The 16,993-nt window shown below is 59.4% G+C and overlaps 2 protein-coding genes across 6 annotated transcripts in view; both read left to right on the top strand.

Annotated features, from left to right (window-relative positions):
* Positions 1-418: 418 nt before the first annotated feature.
* Positions 419-9,771, top strand: P2RY6 (pyrimidinergic receptor P2Y6). 4 transcript variants are annotated; one of them, XM_055802921.1, is made up of 3 exons: positions 3,459-5,236; positions 6,322-6,475; positions 7,615-9,771. In XM_055802921.1, the coding sequence occupies exon 3, from the start codon at positions 7,670-7,672 to the stop codon at positions 8,660-8,662; it is 993 nt and encodes a 330-aa protein (XP_055658896.1). In that variant the 5' UTR covers positions 3,459-5,236; positions 6,322-6,475; positions 7,615-7,669; the 3' UTR covers positions 8,663-9,771. The 4 variants fall into 4 exon arrangements, with proteins under 4 accessions (XP_027632672.1, XP_055658898.1, XP_055658896.1 ...); XM_027776871.2 differs by lacking the exons at positions 3,459-5,236; positions 6,322-6,475 and adding an exon at positions 419-530; XM_055802923.1 differs by lacking the exons at positions 3,459-5,236; positions 6,322-6,475 and adding an exon at positions 2,410-3,392.
* Positions 9,772-12,471: 2,700 nt separating this feature from the next.
* ARHGEF17 (Rho guanine nucleotide exchange factor 17) overlaps positions 12,472-16,993 on the top strand; it is a 35,228-nt gene continuing 30,706 nt past the window's right edge. For both annotated transcript variants that reach the window (XM_055802818.1, XM_055802820.1), the window contains exon 1: positions 12,472-15,435. In XM_055802818.1, the coding sequence (XP_055658793.1) occupies positions 12,487-15,435 (2,949 nt within the window). In that variant the 5' untranslated portion in view covers positions 12,472-12,486. The remainder of the gene's footprint in view (positions 15,436-16,993) is intronic.

Below are 16,993 nucleotides of genomic sequence, written 5' to 3' on the forward strand. Positions count from 1 at the left end.
TTCTTATTGCTCTCTAATAGCCCTGCTCAGGAAGCGCAGAGGCTTGACTGCCGGGTTAATGAGTACCGAAGCCACCGACCCCTTCGGCTGAGACCCAGGGACGGGGGGGACACCCTGTCCCGGCCACCCAGCCACCCACCGAGGGCTCCGGCAGCTCCCAGCCTCCGGACAATCCCGCTGTTGGCCGGTGAGCATCCATCCCACCCTGCCAATCCCATCAGCCCCACTGTTGGTGTTGCGGGAAGCCCCCCGACACCCTATTTAATACAGATGTTTGCCCGTGATGCCAAGCCAGATGCGTGCATGGCTTCCCCCGCCCCCCCCCCCCCCCCCCCATGTTGTTTCCCAGATCTTCCCCCCGCCCCAGTCCAGCCGTGCCCCTTCCGCAGCCCCCTCCGGGATCCTCCCGCAGGTGCCCGGCCGGAGCGGGGCGGAGCGGGGCGGCCCCGGGGCGGAGCGGGGCTGGCGGGCGGCAGCGGGGCGGCCCCGGGTGCTGGGCGCCGCTGCTGCCCCAGCGCATCCCGCTGCCGGTAAGTGCCGCGTACGGGGGGGACGGGCCCCACCGAACCGGGGCAGGAGAAGACCCGAGGGGGTCAGAGTGAACCGCCCGGGATGGGGCTGGACTGGGCAGGATGGGACCCGAGAGAGTCAGACCGAACCGGGCAGGGTGGGACACAAAAGGGTCAGGTGGAGCTGGGGCAGAATGGGACCCAAGAAGGCCACAGCAAACCAGGCAGGATGGGGCTGGACTGGGCAGGATGGGACCCAAGAGGGTCCAACTGAACTGGGCAGTATCAGACCTAAATTGGTCAGACTGAACTGGGCGGGATGGGACCTGAGTGGGTCATAGTGAACCAGGCAAGATGGGGCTCAACTGGGCAGGATGGGACCTGAGTGGGTCGAACTGAATGGGGCAGGATCAGGCCCAAAAGGGTCAGACAGGATAGGGCAGGATGGACCCAGACCGGGCAGGATCGGGCCCGAGCAGGTCAGATAAAACACAGTCAGGATGAGACCCGAGGGTCAGACTGAACTGGGCAGGATGGGACCTGAATGGGATAGACCAACCCAGGCAGGATGGGACCCGAGGGGGTCAGACTGAACCGGGCAGGACGGGACCCGAGGGGGTCAGACTGAACCAGGCAGGATGGGACCCAAGGGGGTCAGACCAACCCAGGCAGGATGGGACCCGAGGAGGTCAGACTGAACCAGGCAGGATGGGACCTGAGGGGGTCAGACTGAACCAGGCAGGATGGGACCCGAGGAGGTCAGACTGAACCAGGCAGGATGGGACCTGAGGGGGTCAGACTGAACCAGGCAGGACGGGACCTGAGGGGGTCAGACTGAACCAGGCAGGATGGGACCCGAGGGGGTCAGACCAACCCAGGCAGGATGGGACCCAAGGGGGTCAGACTGAACCAGGCAGGATGGGACCCGAGGAGGTCAGACTGAACCAGGCAGGATGGGACCCGAGGGGGTCAGACCAACCTAGGCAGGATGGGACCCAAGGGGGTCAGACTGAACCAGGCAGGATGGGACCCGAGGAGGTCAGACTGAACCAGGCAGGATGGGACCTGAGGGGGTCAGACTGAACAGTGCAGGATTGGGCCTGAGCAGGTCAGAACACACCAGGGCAGGAGGGGGCCAGACTGAGCAGGATCTGCCCAAGCAGATGAGACTGAACCAGGCAGGATTGGACCCGAGCAGATCAGATCGAACTGGGCAGGATGAGGCAGAACTGGAGAGGGTGGGATCAAATCCAGAGAGCATCGGTGGTTTGGGGGGGGCATTGGGGTGGTCCCAAAGCCCCCCCAGACAGTAGCTGCTGGACTTGCTTTTAGGGAGGTTTAGCAGCTTCTACCGCAGGGCAGAGTTTAAAATCACACCAGGGTCCCCACGGCAGGGATGGTGCTAAGCTCAGGGGGGGGCATTCACCCCGGTCCCTCTGCTCCCACGGCCTGGGGTGCGCTGGGATGCACCTACATCTCTGAGGGCATCTGTTAGGGATACAGCCCCGTGCCAGAGGTGGCGTTGCAAGCAGAGTGGCCCCAAATCTGCTCAAGGGACTTGGTCTTCCCTGGTGTCTGTGCTTTGGGTGCCAGGAGCCTGGACTCTGCCTTTTTATATACATCTATATGTATCTGTACATATATACATACAGAGGTGTCAATATATATTTATATACGAGCATGTGTGCATAGACATGTGTAGAGAAGCATAAATATATTTGTATATATGTGGATAGAGTTATGTATATACACGTCTGCGAGTGCATGTGTCAGAGACATTTGTGTATATAGGTATAGAAGTTTGTATATATGTGTGTGTGAATGGAGACATGTATTTCTATATATATGTGTAGAGAAATGTATGTGTGTGTACAGCCATATATATGTATAGAGGTATATGCAGGTATAGAGATATATTTATATGGAGAAGTGTATATGCTTCTATATATGTTTATGCATACGTATGTACATGTGGGTGAACATGTGGCTGTACATGTGCCTGTATGTTTGTGTGTATATGTGTATGGATTTATTACACAAGCCCAGTCAGAACCTCAGTGCTGTCAGCTGAGACCAGGCCAACTCACTGCACCTTCCTCATCCCCAGCATCTCCCGATTCCAGCAGGAAAATGCTGCCTGGCTTGCTCAGGGCACCCCTGAGATGTTCGTCGATTTACTTTAGGGATGGGGCACCAAAGCGTGGGGAGGTGTCACCCAAAGACAGAGCACATCGGTGGCAGAGCCACCTGGCATTATGGGAGACACCACCCTTGCACTTGGCCCCACGAGTCCATGCTGAGCATCCAAAAATGCCCAATGTTGTCCCAATTTGTCCACACTGTTATACCTTCAGGCTTCTGTAAATGGAGATTTCCCTTAAAACATCCAAGCTTTGGTCCCCAACCACCCCAGGGCAGACAGGTCGTGTCCATGGCCACCTGGAGATGTTCTGAGACCAGCCAGGAGCTGTTTAGGGACAGGGACAGTATGGCTCTGACCAAGTGATACGTGGGGCAGGAGCACTCCCCCTTTCATCCCCTTTGAAACCTGCTGAGCTGGAGCTTTTGTTTGCATCTCCACCATCCCAGCCCTACCACAAGCCACCAAGATGTCCCCACCATGGTCTCCTCCCAGGGCAGGAGGAACCAAGAAGGAAGGTTTCCAAGGGGGAAGCCATCCCCCATACCCTATCTGAGGGCAGCAGCAGCCAAAATCTTTCCCCACTCCAGCAAACTTGCAGAAATCCTCTTCATATTAATAACAGGGTGTTAATTAAAGCTAATTTCACTAAAGAAGGCCCTGCACGAGATGGTTTGAAAGCAAAGGGCTCGGAGCGAGGTGAAGCCGCGCTGGCACGTGCCGGGGGAAGCTCACGGCTGCTGGTGAGTGGAGCCAGTGCTTATTTTTACCCTCTTCCCTGTCTGGCCACAGAGCAGCCCTACTTCTTCTTAACCCTGTTCCTCCTCCGCAGGCACCTGAAATCCCTGGGATAAGGGTGATATCTTACAGAGCACCCCAACACCACGGGCACCCCCTTCCCCACCCCCCCAAATCTCATTTCACAATGGATTTCACCTGGTGCCCACCACCGTGGCGTCAGGGCACCAGGACCAGCTCCATAAACCCATGGATGTCTTCTTTTAGGGGAGGCTGAGCGCAGAGGGCACCCACCCCATCACCCCAAGGGCTGGCAGGGACTCCTGTGCTGGTTTTGGGGGGTGAAAAAAAGGGACTTTTTGGATAATCTGCCAGGCCAGATCATGACCTGGGGACGTGCCAGGGCACCGCAGCAGCATGAGGCCAAGTGTCTTGATATGGTTTCATTAACTGGAAGTAGTGGCACTTTATGGGTGATGGCAGGCTGTGATTGTAGGGTTACAGGCAGCTGCAGGCAGCGAGTACAGCTGGGGTAGGGATCCTTTAGCGTCTAATAGAAAGGTTGTGCCTAGTGACTCCCACAGCTGGGTTTTTCCTGGGATCGGGAAGAATTTTTCCTCCTCTCCTCCAGCTTTCCTATCCCTCTCACCCTGGCAGCACTGGGGTTTAGTGCCCCATTTCTCTCTCACAAAGAGATTTTCTTGCTCATTTGCCATTGGGGGTGGTGCCTTGTTTTTCGGCTGATCATTGCATTTTTGGCTCAGCTCTGGCTGCAGCTGTCCTCTGCCACCGACGGCCTGTGTAGCCTTGGGCATGTCCCTTAGCAACCCCTACAAACACCCCTCCAAGGGGTATTTTGGGGAAAAAAGCTGTTAAAATGGGGCATGAGCCACACTGGTTCACTTCAGATGCAGCACCTGTGCCTTAATTTCTCTTATGTGTCTGCAGCAAGATGAGACAAGGCAACTGGAGCACCTTCCTTCTTTTGGTGCCATCATGCCAGGTGACCTCCCTGTCCCCCGCATCTGCCTCAGATGCCCACCCTTGGAAGGAGCCAAAAATGGAGCCAAACCCCCTAAAATGGGGGGAAAGACTCCAAAATTCATCTGTCTGGTGACATGGCTGGTGGCCTTATCCAGCTGCATCCTGGCATCCCCCCAGCCAAGTCTGGGGTGCATCCCCTGCCCTGGTGCCAGCTCTAGATGTCCCACAGTGTCTGGGTACAACTCTTTTCAGGGGGCAACATGGGTGTAGGGGGGGTGCGTGTCTGTGCACACACATGAGACATGTCCATGGGGCTGTGCACATGCGTGTCTGCATGTGTATGGAGGCTGCATATGTGTGTATAGCATGTATGTGTAGGGCATGGGGGTGGATGCATGCAGTGTGGAGCCGTGGTGGAGTTGCAGGCACGGGCTGTGCCGTGCCATGCCATACCCGCATAGCCGTGATGTGCCATGCCGTGCTGTGCCACGTGGCGTGGTGTGGTGCAATGCCCACCCTGCTGTGCAGTGCCACGCGTTGTGTGCCGTGCCGTGCCACGCAGTGCGCTGTGGTGCCCGCCCTGCTGTGCAGCGCCAAGTGCCACGCACGGTGCCCTGTCTTGCAGTGTCCACCCTGCCATGCTGTGCCATGCAGCGCCCACAGTGCTGTGCAGCACAGTGCCCAGCCGGCCACCCAGGTTTCTGTTCCCCATTGTGTCAGGGTGCTGCCACTGGGTGGAAAGGGGAAGTGTCACTCAACAGGGCAAGTGTGGCATGCCAGGGTGGCAGATGTGCCTGGGTGCTGGGCAGAGCAGTGGGTCCCAGCACCCAGTGGCACCCCCTGGCACCCTGTGACACCCCAGAAGGTAAGACGTGCTCCCAGGAACCCTCTTGCCTGCCACCTTGCCCACAGTGCCACAGTGGTGCTCCTGTGAGCACACAGGGGGTGGCAGAGGCTCCTGTGGATGCCCAGGGTGGGGGCTGGGTGGGTGCTGCACCAGGTTTGGGTCCCCGGGGGAGGACTGGGGGGGGGGGGGGCGTCCCTTGGGATAGGGCAGCCCACAGGCCTGGGGCACTTCTTGGCTTGGGGGTGGTGGAGGTGGGTGCTGGGACAGTCTGGAGCTGGGGTGACAGTGGGGTGCAGTGGGGTGCCAGAGGGACTCAGTGGGGTACAGGGGGGCTCAGCAGGGAGCAGGGGGCTCAGTGGTGTGCGGGGAGCTCAGGGGGTGCCAGGGGGCTCGGGGGGGTGGGGGGGTGGTGGTGGTGCAGAGAGTTCAGTGGGGTGCCAGGGGGGATAGGCAGGGTTTGAGGGGGTTTGAGGGGCACAGGGGGGTGCCAGGCTCAGCTGGGTGCAGGAAGCCTCAGGAGGTTGCCAGGACTAGAGGAGGGATATGTGGCAGCAGGGAGAGCAGGGGGGACTGATCTATAAGCCCAGAGCACCTCCAAAAGTGGGAGAGCCTTGTGTGTTTCCCCAGCTCTCTCGCCAAGCTGGCCCCATGGCTGTGCTGTGCTCTGGGGCTGAGAAATCCCCAAAGACCTCAAAATGGGACCACTACGGTGGTGGCCCGTGGACTTGTGTGTCCCCCTGCTGGTCCCCTCTGCCCCGTGCGCCTGGCTGGAGCTCAGCACCCATCCCCTCTCCGTGCCTCAGTTCCCCTTCCCACCCGCTGTGGGGACACTGTTCCCCCCTAATTTCCAGGCAAGCTCACCCCTGCCGGGTAGAGGGGCTGAACCGAGGCAGGCGGGGGCTGCGGGCGCAGCCCCCCAGGGTGCCGGACAGGTCTGCCAGCCGGGGGTGAAGCAAGAGGAGGGAGGAGAAGCAGCTCTGCCCACGGCTGCGGCAGCCTGGACTCATGTAGCACCCGTGGGTGGCACCGCGAGGGCTTCGGCCAAGTGACAGGGCTGGGGTCGGGGCGCTCTCCCTGCCGTAGCATCGTCTGTTTCGCACTAGTCCCAGCCCCTAAGAAAAGCAGGCGGCCCCTTCCCCGGCTCCGAGCAGCCCCGAGGCCACGTGGATGGGCTCTCTTAGCCCAAAAAAACGAAAACCTCTGGGACCAGAGCACCAGCAGCCCCGATTCGAGGACGAAAGTAACCACGAAACACCGGTGGGTCGCGCCGGGCTCGGTGCGGGTGGCAGAGCCCGCGGGGGTGGCTGGCTGCGGGCCTTTGGCACCCCCTGCAGAGGAGCGGGGAGCCGTCTTCTCCTCTCCCGTACCGGGGTGAGGGTGGTTTGGCCTTGTGCAAGCCTTTCCATGGGATATAAGTGTCAGGGGAAGCAGAGCTGAGATGGTTGTCACCCCATGACCCCACCACACTGTCCTGTGCCACCACCTCACACAGTCCCACTCCATCCACCTTCACTTTCCTGATCCATCCTCATGGTTTAGAATCATAGGATCATAGAACAGTTTGGGCTGGAAGGGACCTTCAAGACCAGCCAGTCCCACCCCCTGCCAGGGGCAGGGCCCCCTCCCCCCAGCCCAGGCTGCTCCCAGCCCCGTCCAGCCTGGCCTTGAGCCCTGCCAGGGATGGGGCACCCACAGCTGCTCTGGGCAGCCTGGGCCAGCGCCTCGCCGCCCTCACGGGGAAGGGTTTCTTCCTCATGTCCAACCTAAATCTCCCCTCTCTCAGCTTCAAGCCATTCCCCCCTGTCCCACCACTCCCTGCCCTTGCCCAAAGCCCCTCCCCAGCTTTCCTGTCGGCCCCTCCAGGCACTGGGAGCTGCTCTAAGGTCTCCCCGCAGCCTTCTCCTCCCCAGGCTGCACAGCCCCAGCTCTCCCAGCCTGTCCCCACAGCAGAGGGGCTCCAGCCCTCTGACCAGCTCCGTGGCCTCCGACGGGCCCGCTCCGACAGGTCCGTGTCCTTCTGATGCTGAGGACCCCCGAGCTGGACGCAGCGCTGTGGGGGGGTCTCAGCAGAGGGGAGCAGAGGGGCAGAGCCCCCTCCCCCGCCCTGCCGGCCACGCTGCTGGGGATGCAGCCCCAGGGCACGGGCGGCTTTCTGGGCTGTGAGCGCACATTGCCGGGTCATGTCCAGCTTTTCATCCCCCAGCACCCCCAAGCCCTTCTCCGCAGGGCTGCTCTCCATCCCTGCATCCCCCAGCCTGTATGGATAGCAGGGGATGCCCTGACCCAGAAGGGTGGTGCTGTGGGGTTTGCACACACCAGTCCAGATTCATCCTGCCCTGTACCTGGATGTGACACCACGTGGCCAAGTCACCAACTGTCCCCTTTGTCATTTGCAGGTACTGCTGAGGGCCCACACCAGCAGAGAGGACATCAACAGTGGGGACCACCAGCATGGCCAACTTGACAATCCTTGTGGCCACTGGGAGAAACTCATGCACCTTCCACGAGGAGTTCAAGCAGGTCTTGTTGCCCCTGGTCTACTCGGTAGTGTTCATGGTGGGGTTGCCCTTGAACGCCGTGGTCATAGGGCAGATCTGGGTGGCCCGTAAAGCACTCAGCCGCACCATGATCTACATGCTGAACCTGGCCACAGCTGATCTGCTCTATGTCTGTTCCCTCCCACTCCTCATCTACAACTACACCCAGAAGGATTATTGGCCTTTTGGGGACTTCACCTGCAAATTTGTCCGCTTCCAGTTCTACACCAACCTACACGGCAGCATCCTCTTCCTCACCTGCATCAGCATCCAGCGGTACCTGGGCATCTGCCACCCCTTGGCCTCATGGCACAAGAAGAAGGGGAAGAAGCTGACGTGGCTGGTGTGCGCTGCAGTGTGGTTCATTGTCATTGCCCAGTGCCTGCCCACCTTTGTCTTTGCTTCCACCGGCACCCAGAGGAACCGTACTGTCTGCTACGACCTGAGTCCACCGGATCGCTCCACTGCCTACTTCCCCTACGGCATCACCCTCACTGTCACCGGCTTCTTGCTGCCTTTCATGGCAATCCTTGCCTGCTACTGCAACATGGCCCGGATCCTGTGCCAGAAGGACGAGCTGATTGGCTTGGCAGTACACAAGAGGAAGGGCAAAGCCGTACGTATGATCATCATTGTGGTCATCGTCTTCTCCATCAGTTTCTTCCCCTTCCACCTCACCAAGACCATCTACCTGATAGTCCGTTCCTCACCCGGACTGCCCTGTCCGGCTCTACAGGCTTTTGCCATCGCCTACAAGTGCACACGTCCATTTGCCAGCATGAACAGTGTCCTTGACCCCATCCTCTTCTATTTCACCCAACGCAAGTTTCGCGAGAGCACCCGTTACCTCCTTGACAAGATGAGCTCCAAGTGGCGGCATGACCACTGCATTACCTATGGATCCTAAGTGAGGAGAAGGGCCACTTCAGTGTCACCAAGACCAGGCATAGAGCAATTTTGGCTTTAAGCTCCATGGAGCAGAGATGGCGTCAGCTGGACACACGCTGGAGGACAGGAGGATGGCATCTTCCCAAGCTTTCAGTACTTTCATCCCACCTCAAGCCTGCAGCGGCACAGTATTAACCCCAGCACAGCACAGATCCAGTGTCCTCTCTCTGGCTCAGTCGCTCAGTTTGAGCAGCTCAGCGCCGCATTTCCTTGGTGTCCAAGCCACTGATGCAATAAGAACTACTGGCGGGATCATGGAGAAAATGGTGGGACCATGGAGGATATCGTCCCTGGCTCAGGGCGAGCTGCTGGGTGGCAGTTTCTTCCCCTTCTGATTTAAAGATTCCCCAAGGGGGCCATGCAAAGGCGGGGAGGGTTTAGTTTAACTAGGACCTGTCTGTGGAAAATGGGGATGTGTTTCTCCAGCTGAAGAACAGCATCACAGATGTTTTTTGGGGTAATCCTGGGACAATCCCTATCCCCCAGTTCCCAGAACATGGACACACCAGTAAGATGCATGGGTCCACTGGTGCTGCAAAATGGTGGGAGAGCGCCCCTGGCCAGACTGAGAACTGGGAAGAGGGACATAAGGGCAACTGGGACATCCATGCTGGATTTCCCACCCAAAACGATGACCATGGGCTGGGTTAGTCACAAGCCAGCCAGGATTGTCACCTTCCTGGGGACTTTCAGTATCATCTGGGTCCAGCTCTCCGCTTAGGCCAGCACCCCAAATCTGACCCGTCCTGGGTGCCCTGCTGTCACCTCCTAACCAGGATCCACCAAAATCAGAGCCAGCACACCTGGAGACAGGAAACACATGCCACTGAGACACTCGGTGTCCTCGGCCATGTCACCGCGCATCCCACCGTTGGCTTGGCCTCTCCACCACCCCTGCACGGGGCTGGCGCTTGAGCTTTGCTCTCCGCAGCCTCCATCAGGACATTGCTCCCTCCAGGCAGACAGGGGTTTGCTTACAAGGTGCGGGGTGGACGTACCACTAATCACTCTGCGAGTCTTCTTTAATAATGTATAGGATGTATAGAATAAACCTCCCCTCCTTTTTCAGATGGATATGTACACATAAATATATACCCACTATATTTACCTACATATAATACATCCAAGCAGGGGAAAGTTTGTAGCCCAGCACAGGCTGTGCAGCTCAGGTATTCTCCACCCTGAATAGACTATACATATCTATATAGTGTATGTCCATATACGTAGTATGCATACATTCATATATATATATATATATATATATATGGGTAACAGGTTTGCTGCATTTCTCACAGGTTGTCTGTGCATATTAATAATGTCTAAGTTGATTTAAGCAATTAGCTTCAGATCTCCAGAGATGAGCATCCCTCTGGCTTGGCTGCCTGCACCTAGCCAAGCGCATGGCTTCATCCCGACCTGCTTCCTGCAAGCACATGGCATCTTCCTCGGGTACCTGGCCACCCAAAGACCTCACCAGCATCCAGGGTGGATGGTTGCGGTGTGGCTCCTTGCTGTTGTGAAAATGAGGAGGGTGCCCAGGGTGGCCATCGGCTCTTGGATGATGCTGAAAGATCCCAGCGTCATGGTGGGCTGGAACGGAGAGGGATCCTGCAACGGTGTTAGCTCAAACCACCTGGTTTTGCAGGAGCGGTGGCCGTGTCCTGGTGGGGAGGGCCATGCATGGTGACGACTTCAGGTTGGGGCACAAAAAGTGATGGAGGAGGCAAAGCCAGCCCCGGGCTTTCCTTTGGCTGGATCATCCACCCCAAAATCTCCTCCGATGTATTTTTGGGGTCCTGCAATGGAAGGGCAAAATGCTGGGGGGGCTGCAAGAGCGGTGGCCAGTGGGACAATCCCAGCCTGCTGTCCCCGTCTGTTCCCAGACAAAAAGAAGGTGGCAGGGTGGGAGTCGCGGGGCCGCGCCATCCGGACCCAGGAGAGGGCGCAAAATATTTAGATTTGGAGAAAACCGGCTGGGTCTGTGGGTGCCCCCCCCGGCTCCGGGGAGGGATGGAGGAGCCCTGCTCCGTCAGACCACCCCATGCTTGGATAGCACCCATGGGACCGAGGTGTCTGGCCAAAATTTAACCACAATAAAGCTTTGGGGTGGGGGTGGGGGTGGAAATAAGCAACTCCCAAATAGGCTAGTGGTGGCTGCAGGGACAGCGTGGGCTTGGGTGGTGACATGCAGCAGCTCCAGGACATCCCAATAACGTCCCTGATGGTGGAATTGCCGAATTTGGATGGTGTCAAGGATGGGGGACCCACAGAGCTCACTTTGGGTCTGACAATATCCTGCCTGGCCCTGGGGTCCTGTCAGCAGTTCCTTCAGTACCACCAGGCCTAGAAGCCAGGGTGATGGGCACAACCGGGTACCTTAGAGGTGGGGTGGGTGGTTCAAAACATCTCCTTTGCTTGTGAGATGCTCAGCACCAGTGGCCTGAGGATCAGCTCCTACGGCACCGAGAGGAGATGAAACGTGTGGCTCTTTCCAAAATCCCATCCTGAATACCAGGTGACTGGGGGTGGGGGGTGGGGGGTTGGGGTGGGAGGTGTGGATGATGACACACAACACAGGACACACACACCATGGGGACATCTTCCTTACAGCTGGGAGACACCCAGCCCTGGGGGAACCAGGGAAGGAGGGCAGAGGCAGGGAAGGGAGAGCCAGGGAAGGAATACCTGACGGGGCGGTGCATCTCACGGCATCGCCAGAGGCACTTTTTAACTGAAAAATGCATTTATGGGGGGTGTTGGATTTTTTGTTTAATCACCACCAGGGTTTTTGGGCCCCTGGAACAAAACCAGCAATGTCCTTTATGTGACTGGGATACCTCTCCAACCCATCCACTCTGCCAAGGCTCCAGCTCACCCATCAACCATCCCAGCCACCACCTTCATTTTTTCACATCCCCAACGATAAATCTGCTGTCTTGGGGGAAAACAGGTTATGGGCTGCAAATAGCAAGCGCTGACAAGTGATGCTAAAAAACCACGAGAAAGTCTGTTGGCGGGGCAGTGCATCGCCAGAGCTTTTTGCAAGTTGGGAACAAGGTGTTCTGCCTTCCTTGAGATGAGTTGCAAAGCAGGGGCTGGGGAAATCCACAGCAAAGGGAAACGGCACCCACATTTTTGCTTACTTTTTGCTTACTTACCCTGTTTTCCCCTAAAAAAATAAGGAGGGGGGAGGAGAGGGAGGGAAGGGGGTGAAGGATGGGGGGTGTGTGTGAAGGAGGCAGGGGAAGATGAAGGATGGGGGGGGTGAAGGATGGGTGGAGGGAGAGTGAAGGATGCTGGGGGTGATGAAGGATGCCGAGGGGTTGAAGGATGCAGGGGGGTGGGTGAAGGATGCAGGGGGGGTAAGGGATGCAGGGGGGATGTGAGGCGCGCCCGCTTGGCCTGGGAGCAGGAGGCCAGCTCTGAGGCCGCCTTCCCCGCCCTACCCCCCCCCCCCCCCCCCAAAAAAAAAAAAAAAAAAAGGGCAAAACCTCCAACCATCCCCCTCTGCGGGAGGAAACCACGCCTCCGGGGAGGAAAGTTTATTTGAATGCAACAAATAAAAAAGCAGGGGGTGAGGGAGGAGGAAAAGCCAAAAAAAAAAAAAAAAAAAAAAAAAAAAAAAAGGGAGAGAGAAAACAAAGCGGGAGGGATGAAGCCCGCTGGCGGCCCGGAGGAGGAGCGGGGCCGGGCGGTGCCTGCGGCGGGGCCGGGGCCGGGGCGCGGCGGCGGGGCCGGGGGGCGGGCGGAGGCGGCGGAGGCGGCGGCGGGGGGGGACAGACAATGGCGGAGGGGGGCAGCGGTCGGGGGGTAGCGGCGGGCCGGTGGCTCCTGCCCGCCTCCTCCCCGCCTTCCTCCTCCTCCTCCTCCTCCTCCTCCTTCTTCCCGGGTAGGAAAGTTTCAGCGTCGATCGCGGAGCAGCAGCCGGGCCGGGCTTTCGGCAGCCTGGCCCCGTCGGTACGGCAGCTTTCGCTTCGTTTTACCGAGCCGGAGCCAGCGGGCCCGGTTCATGCCGGGGCTCAGCCGCCGTCCCCGGCTCCACCGCCGCCACCGCCGCCGCCGTCGTCGCCGCCGGGCCCGGGGTTAAACGCGGAGCCGCCGCGTTGGCCCAGCGTCCCGGCGATGCGGAAACTCTTCGGGGAAAGCTGCCGGCAGCCTCCGGGGGGAGCTGGGAGCGGGAATGGGAGCGGGAGCGGGATGGGGAGCGGGAGCGGCGGCGGGAGCGGCCGGGGAGCTCCCCCGCCGCCTCCGCCCCGCAGCCGCGTCCCGCACCCGGCTCTCCGCTCGCCCCGCGGCGCGCCGCCGGAGCCCGGCCCGCATTCCTGGCATAACTCGCCGCGACCGCAGCCGCCCTCCTCCTCCCCATCGCCCCGCGCCAACGGGGAGGCCGGAGCGGCGGCACCGCGGTCCCCCCGCGCCTCGCCGGGCGGCGGGGGCGACGGGCAGGGCGGCGGCCGGCACCGCGCCGCCCGCAGGGAGCCGCAGAGCGGCGGCCGGGAGAGCCCGGCGGGGGGCGGCGGGGCCGCGGCCGAGGGCGGCGGGCGGGGGGTCTCCCGCCACCCGCTGCCCCTGGTGGCCCGGGTCTCCAAGGTGAACATCCCGCCCTTCGGCAGCCCCGGCGGGTCACGGAGCAGCAGCCGGTATTCCAGCACCGAGACGCTGAAGGAAGAGGAGCAGTTCGGCGTGTGTTGGCCCGGCCAAGGGCGGACTCTCCAGGCAGGTTACGGCGTCTGTCGGTCACCCAGTTTCGGGACGAGCGATGGCCTGGCATGGGGACAGCCGGCGGTCCGCGTCCGTCCCAAGCTGCTGCAGGGCATGGCCAAGACAAAACCAGACTTCGGGAGCGAGAGCCTGCACCAGCCGGGGCTGGAAGGGGAGCGGGACAAGCACCGCAAGTCCTTGTCCAACCCCGATATTGCCAACGAGACCCTGACGCTCCTCAGCTTCCTCAAATCAGACCTCTCAGAGCTGAAGGTGAAGAAGAAAGGGGTGAGGATTGGCCTTGACATGGGCTCTGACAGCTGCTCCGGCATCACCGACCCCTCCCCGGGTGGTCGTGGTGCCACTCAGCCCCCCAACCGCTGGGCGCCGGGCGAGCGACCAACGCTAAAGGACCTGACGGCCACGTTGCGTCGCACCAAGTCCTTCACCGGCTCCGAAAAATCAGGGTCGCGCCGGCTTTTCCTACAGAGTACCATGAAGCAGAGCTCCTCTGAGCTCCTCCTGGCCACTGCTGACAGCCAGGACCGGGGGACTTTGGATGGGGGACAACGGGGGTATGAGGATGCTCCCCCCATGGTTATTCAGGATCAGTACATCCAGGAGGCAAGGCAGGTCTTTGAGAAGATCAGCAGGATGGGTTCCCAGCAGGACTACGGCTTCACAGCCGAGGAGAAGGACAGTGGAGGTGTGGAGGGCGCCGAGGTGGTGGCACCAATGGGGACGATGGACGTGACCCTTCGGGGACGGGCGGAGAGCACGCGGTGTTTGAAGGAAGCAGAGTCGAAGGAGAACCTCGCTCGCAGGAAATCTGTGGAGGAGCTATCGGGTCACGAGTCGAGTGTGACAGATGAGGGCATTGTCACGGAGCCGGAGCCCGTGGGGATGCCCTTCCAAGACCTGCATGAAGCTGTGGATGCCTGGACGTTGCCCAGTGCTGGGCCAGCAGCTGGCGACACCGAAACGCCACTGCCCACTCACCCGGCAGCAGTGGTTGAAGACCTTCCAGCTGGCAAATCCGAGACACCGAGCACCCCTGGCAGCTTGCGGCGCCGGCGTAAGTTCCCCTTGGCCAGTGCCAATGGGATGGAGGGTGGCAGTGAGGGTGGCACCGAGCCCTATCGCTCCCTGAGCGACCCCATGCCCCACCGGCGATGCTCGGTGACGGAGGAGGTGAAGAATTTCTCTGTCGACAGCAATCTCCTGGGCTCGCTGAGCACCAAGGTGGGCATCCCGCAACCCGCTGCCATTGCAGGCAGTGCAGGCAGCGCAGGCAGTGACCTCTCCCTGGGCAGCGATGGGCCGCGGGACTACAGCAGCCTCATCCAAACTATCGTCAGCCAGCCCGGCGCCATGGCTAAGCTCATCGATGAGAAGGGCAACGGCAAGACCATCAAGAAGAAGTCGCTGAGTGACCCCAGCCGCCGTGGTGAGCTGCCAGCCGGCGCCTTCGAGGGTCCTGGTGAGGCCATCAGTGAGCTGGAGCCCAGCATCCCACCATCCAGCAGCGAGCCCATCCTCTCGGCACAGCCAGCAGTGCCGGGCACCGGCCGCAGCTATGGCTTTGATCCAAAGTTGGCTGATGTGCTGTCCCCTCGCATCACCCGGCGCAGCTCCAAGAAGCGCTCCAACCGTGCAGCTCACCAGGAAAACCAACCGCCGCCGGTGCCTGCTGTCCTTGCCAAGAGCCGCCCGGCCACCAAGCATGTCCGTCACACCAGTGAGCCCGCCACTTTCATCCCCATCACTGTCCCTGAGCCGCTTGTCCCCTCTGGCCATCAAAGCCACCTCCCCACACCAGCTGCCAGCCGCTCACCCAGCAAATCCTCCCCAACCCTCCAGCCTCCTTCGCTGGAGGATGTCACCAAGCGGTACATGCTGGCCCTCAACTCAGGTGAAGCATCCCCCAGTCCCAGGGATGGACCCCGCTCTCCACCCGCTGCCCCACCGCCGCGGCTGCCCCGGTGCCCGCGGCCGCCCGACGAACACAGCCCCAGGACCAAGCCGCAGGTGGTAAGTGCCCATCCATCCTAAAAACACCTTTGTTTCACGGGGTACATGACTCCTCCGAAGTGTTGGTGGCTTTGGGGGTCCCTCACGTGTCCCTCAGTGGGACAAATTCCCATCTGAGGACATGCTGCTGGATGGGCAGGAGCCTTCCCAGCCCTTTCTGGTGGTCCCTAGGGGATGAGCTCCCATTTGTAGGTGCAACATTCCCCAATAAAAGGGTAATTTTTGGGTGGGAAAAGCAGTTTTCAGGTTAAATAGCACCACATTTTGGTGGAAGGTGGTTTTATATATATAGATATACAATATGCTGTATTTATATATAGTGTCTCCCAGTGATGCTATATAAGGCCTCGGTAAACAGGTGTGCAGTTGGCTGGCCCTGAGATGCTGAACGAAAAATTGCATTTTCCTTGGTGGGGAGGGCTTAAATGGGCCTTTTGCTTGGGAATTCCCCATGTCATACCCCTTACTGAGCAAATTGGCATTTCCCCCCGTGAAAAATCACCATCCCTCCACCCGGGACCGCGGGCTTTGCCATGCCAGTGGCATGAGAAAAAGGAGGAAAAATATTCTTGTGTGTGCACTGTATATTTTATCGATGGGTAAAGTTTTATCCTGTCTGCGGAAGAATTAATGCTGCTTGGGGGATGCAGCGGTGGTTTGCTGGCCCCAAAGCATGGCTGCGTACTTTGGGGTCTTTCCCGGGGCACGTTTTTGGCATTGCTGCCCCTCAGCTGTTGTTTGAAGATGGACTTGGGTTCCCATTGCTCTGGGTGTTCGTGCCGGGAAGGGCTTGGAAGCGCCACCTCCTCCTGCGGCACAGCACCGGCACCCACGGGGCTTTTAATAGCTCCAGGCGAAGCCCAGAAATACCCATTCCCGCGGGGGCTTTGCCGAGAGCCCGTGGAGCGGTGCTGGCAGGGCTCTCTGCCCTGCTTCGATGCCGATTTAAGAGGACAGGCTGGACTGTTCCCTTCCAACAGTGCCGGCAGCCAAGCGTGAAGTCCCCGGGGCTGAGCCTGGCGCTGTAACCCTTGCTGGCCAGGGCACAGCCAAGTGGAGTGGGGGTGTTCTTCTTTGCATGCTCTCAAAATCCAGATCCCTGCAGCATCATTACTCCCAAGAGATTCTTCTGGAGTCTAGCATCCCTGCAGCATCATCCCCCCAAGATATACTCCCGGGGTCTGGTATCCCCACAGCATTATTCCCCCAAGATGTTCTCCTGGGGTCCAGCACACCTGAAGCATCATCCCCCCAAGATATTATCTCGGGGTCCTGCATCCCTGCAGTATTATTACCCCAAAATACTCTCCTGGGGGGCTCTGGCCCCCATCCAGCTCCTTCTCTGGCTGTTGTCCCCATTGTCAGATAACAGCCATGGGTGGCCGAGAACGGGGAGCTCTTGGCTCCTACGTAAAACAACCTTGGAAATAATTTTGGGTGAATTTTGCAACACCTTTGCTTGGTGTACCAGTTTAGAGCCAGGTGCTTGTCTTCTCCAATCTCAGGGTGAAAAGTGCTATTGAAGCATCGAGCGTTCTAATTAAGTGAGGTAACAAGG

Source organism: Falco peregrinus, chromosome 4, assembly GCF_023634155.1.
Source record: "Falco peregrinus isolate bFalPer1 chromosome 4, bFalPer1.pri, whole genome shotgun sequence".
In the NCBI taxonomy this organism is placed as follows: Eukaryota; Metazoa; Chordata; class Aves; order Falconiformes; family Falconidae; genus Falco; species Falco peregrinus.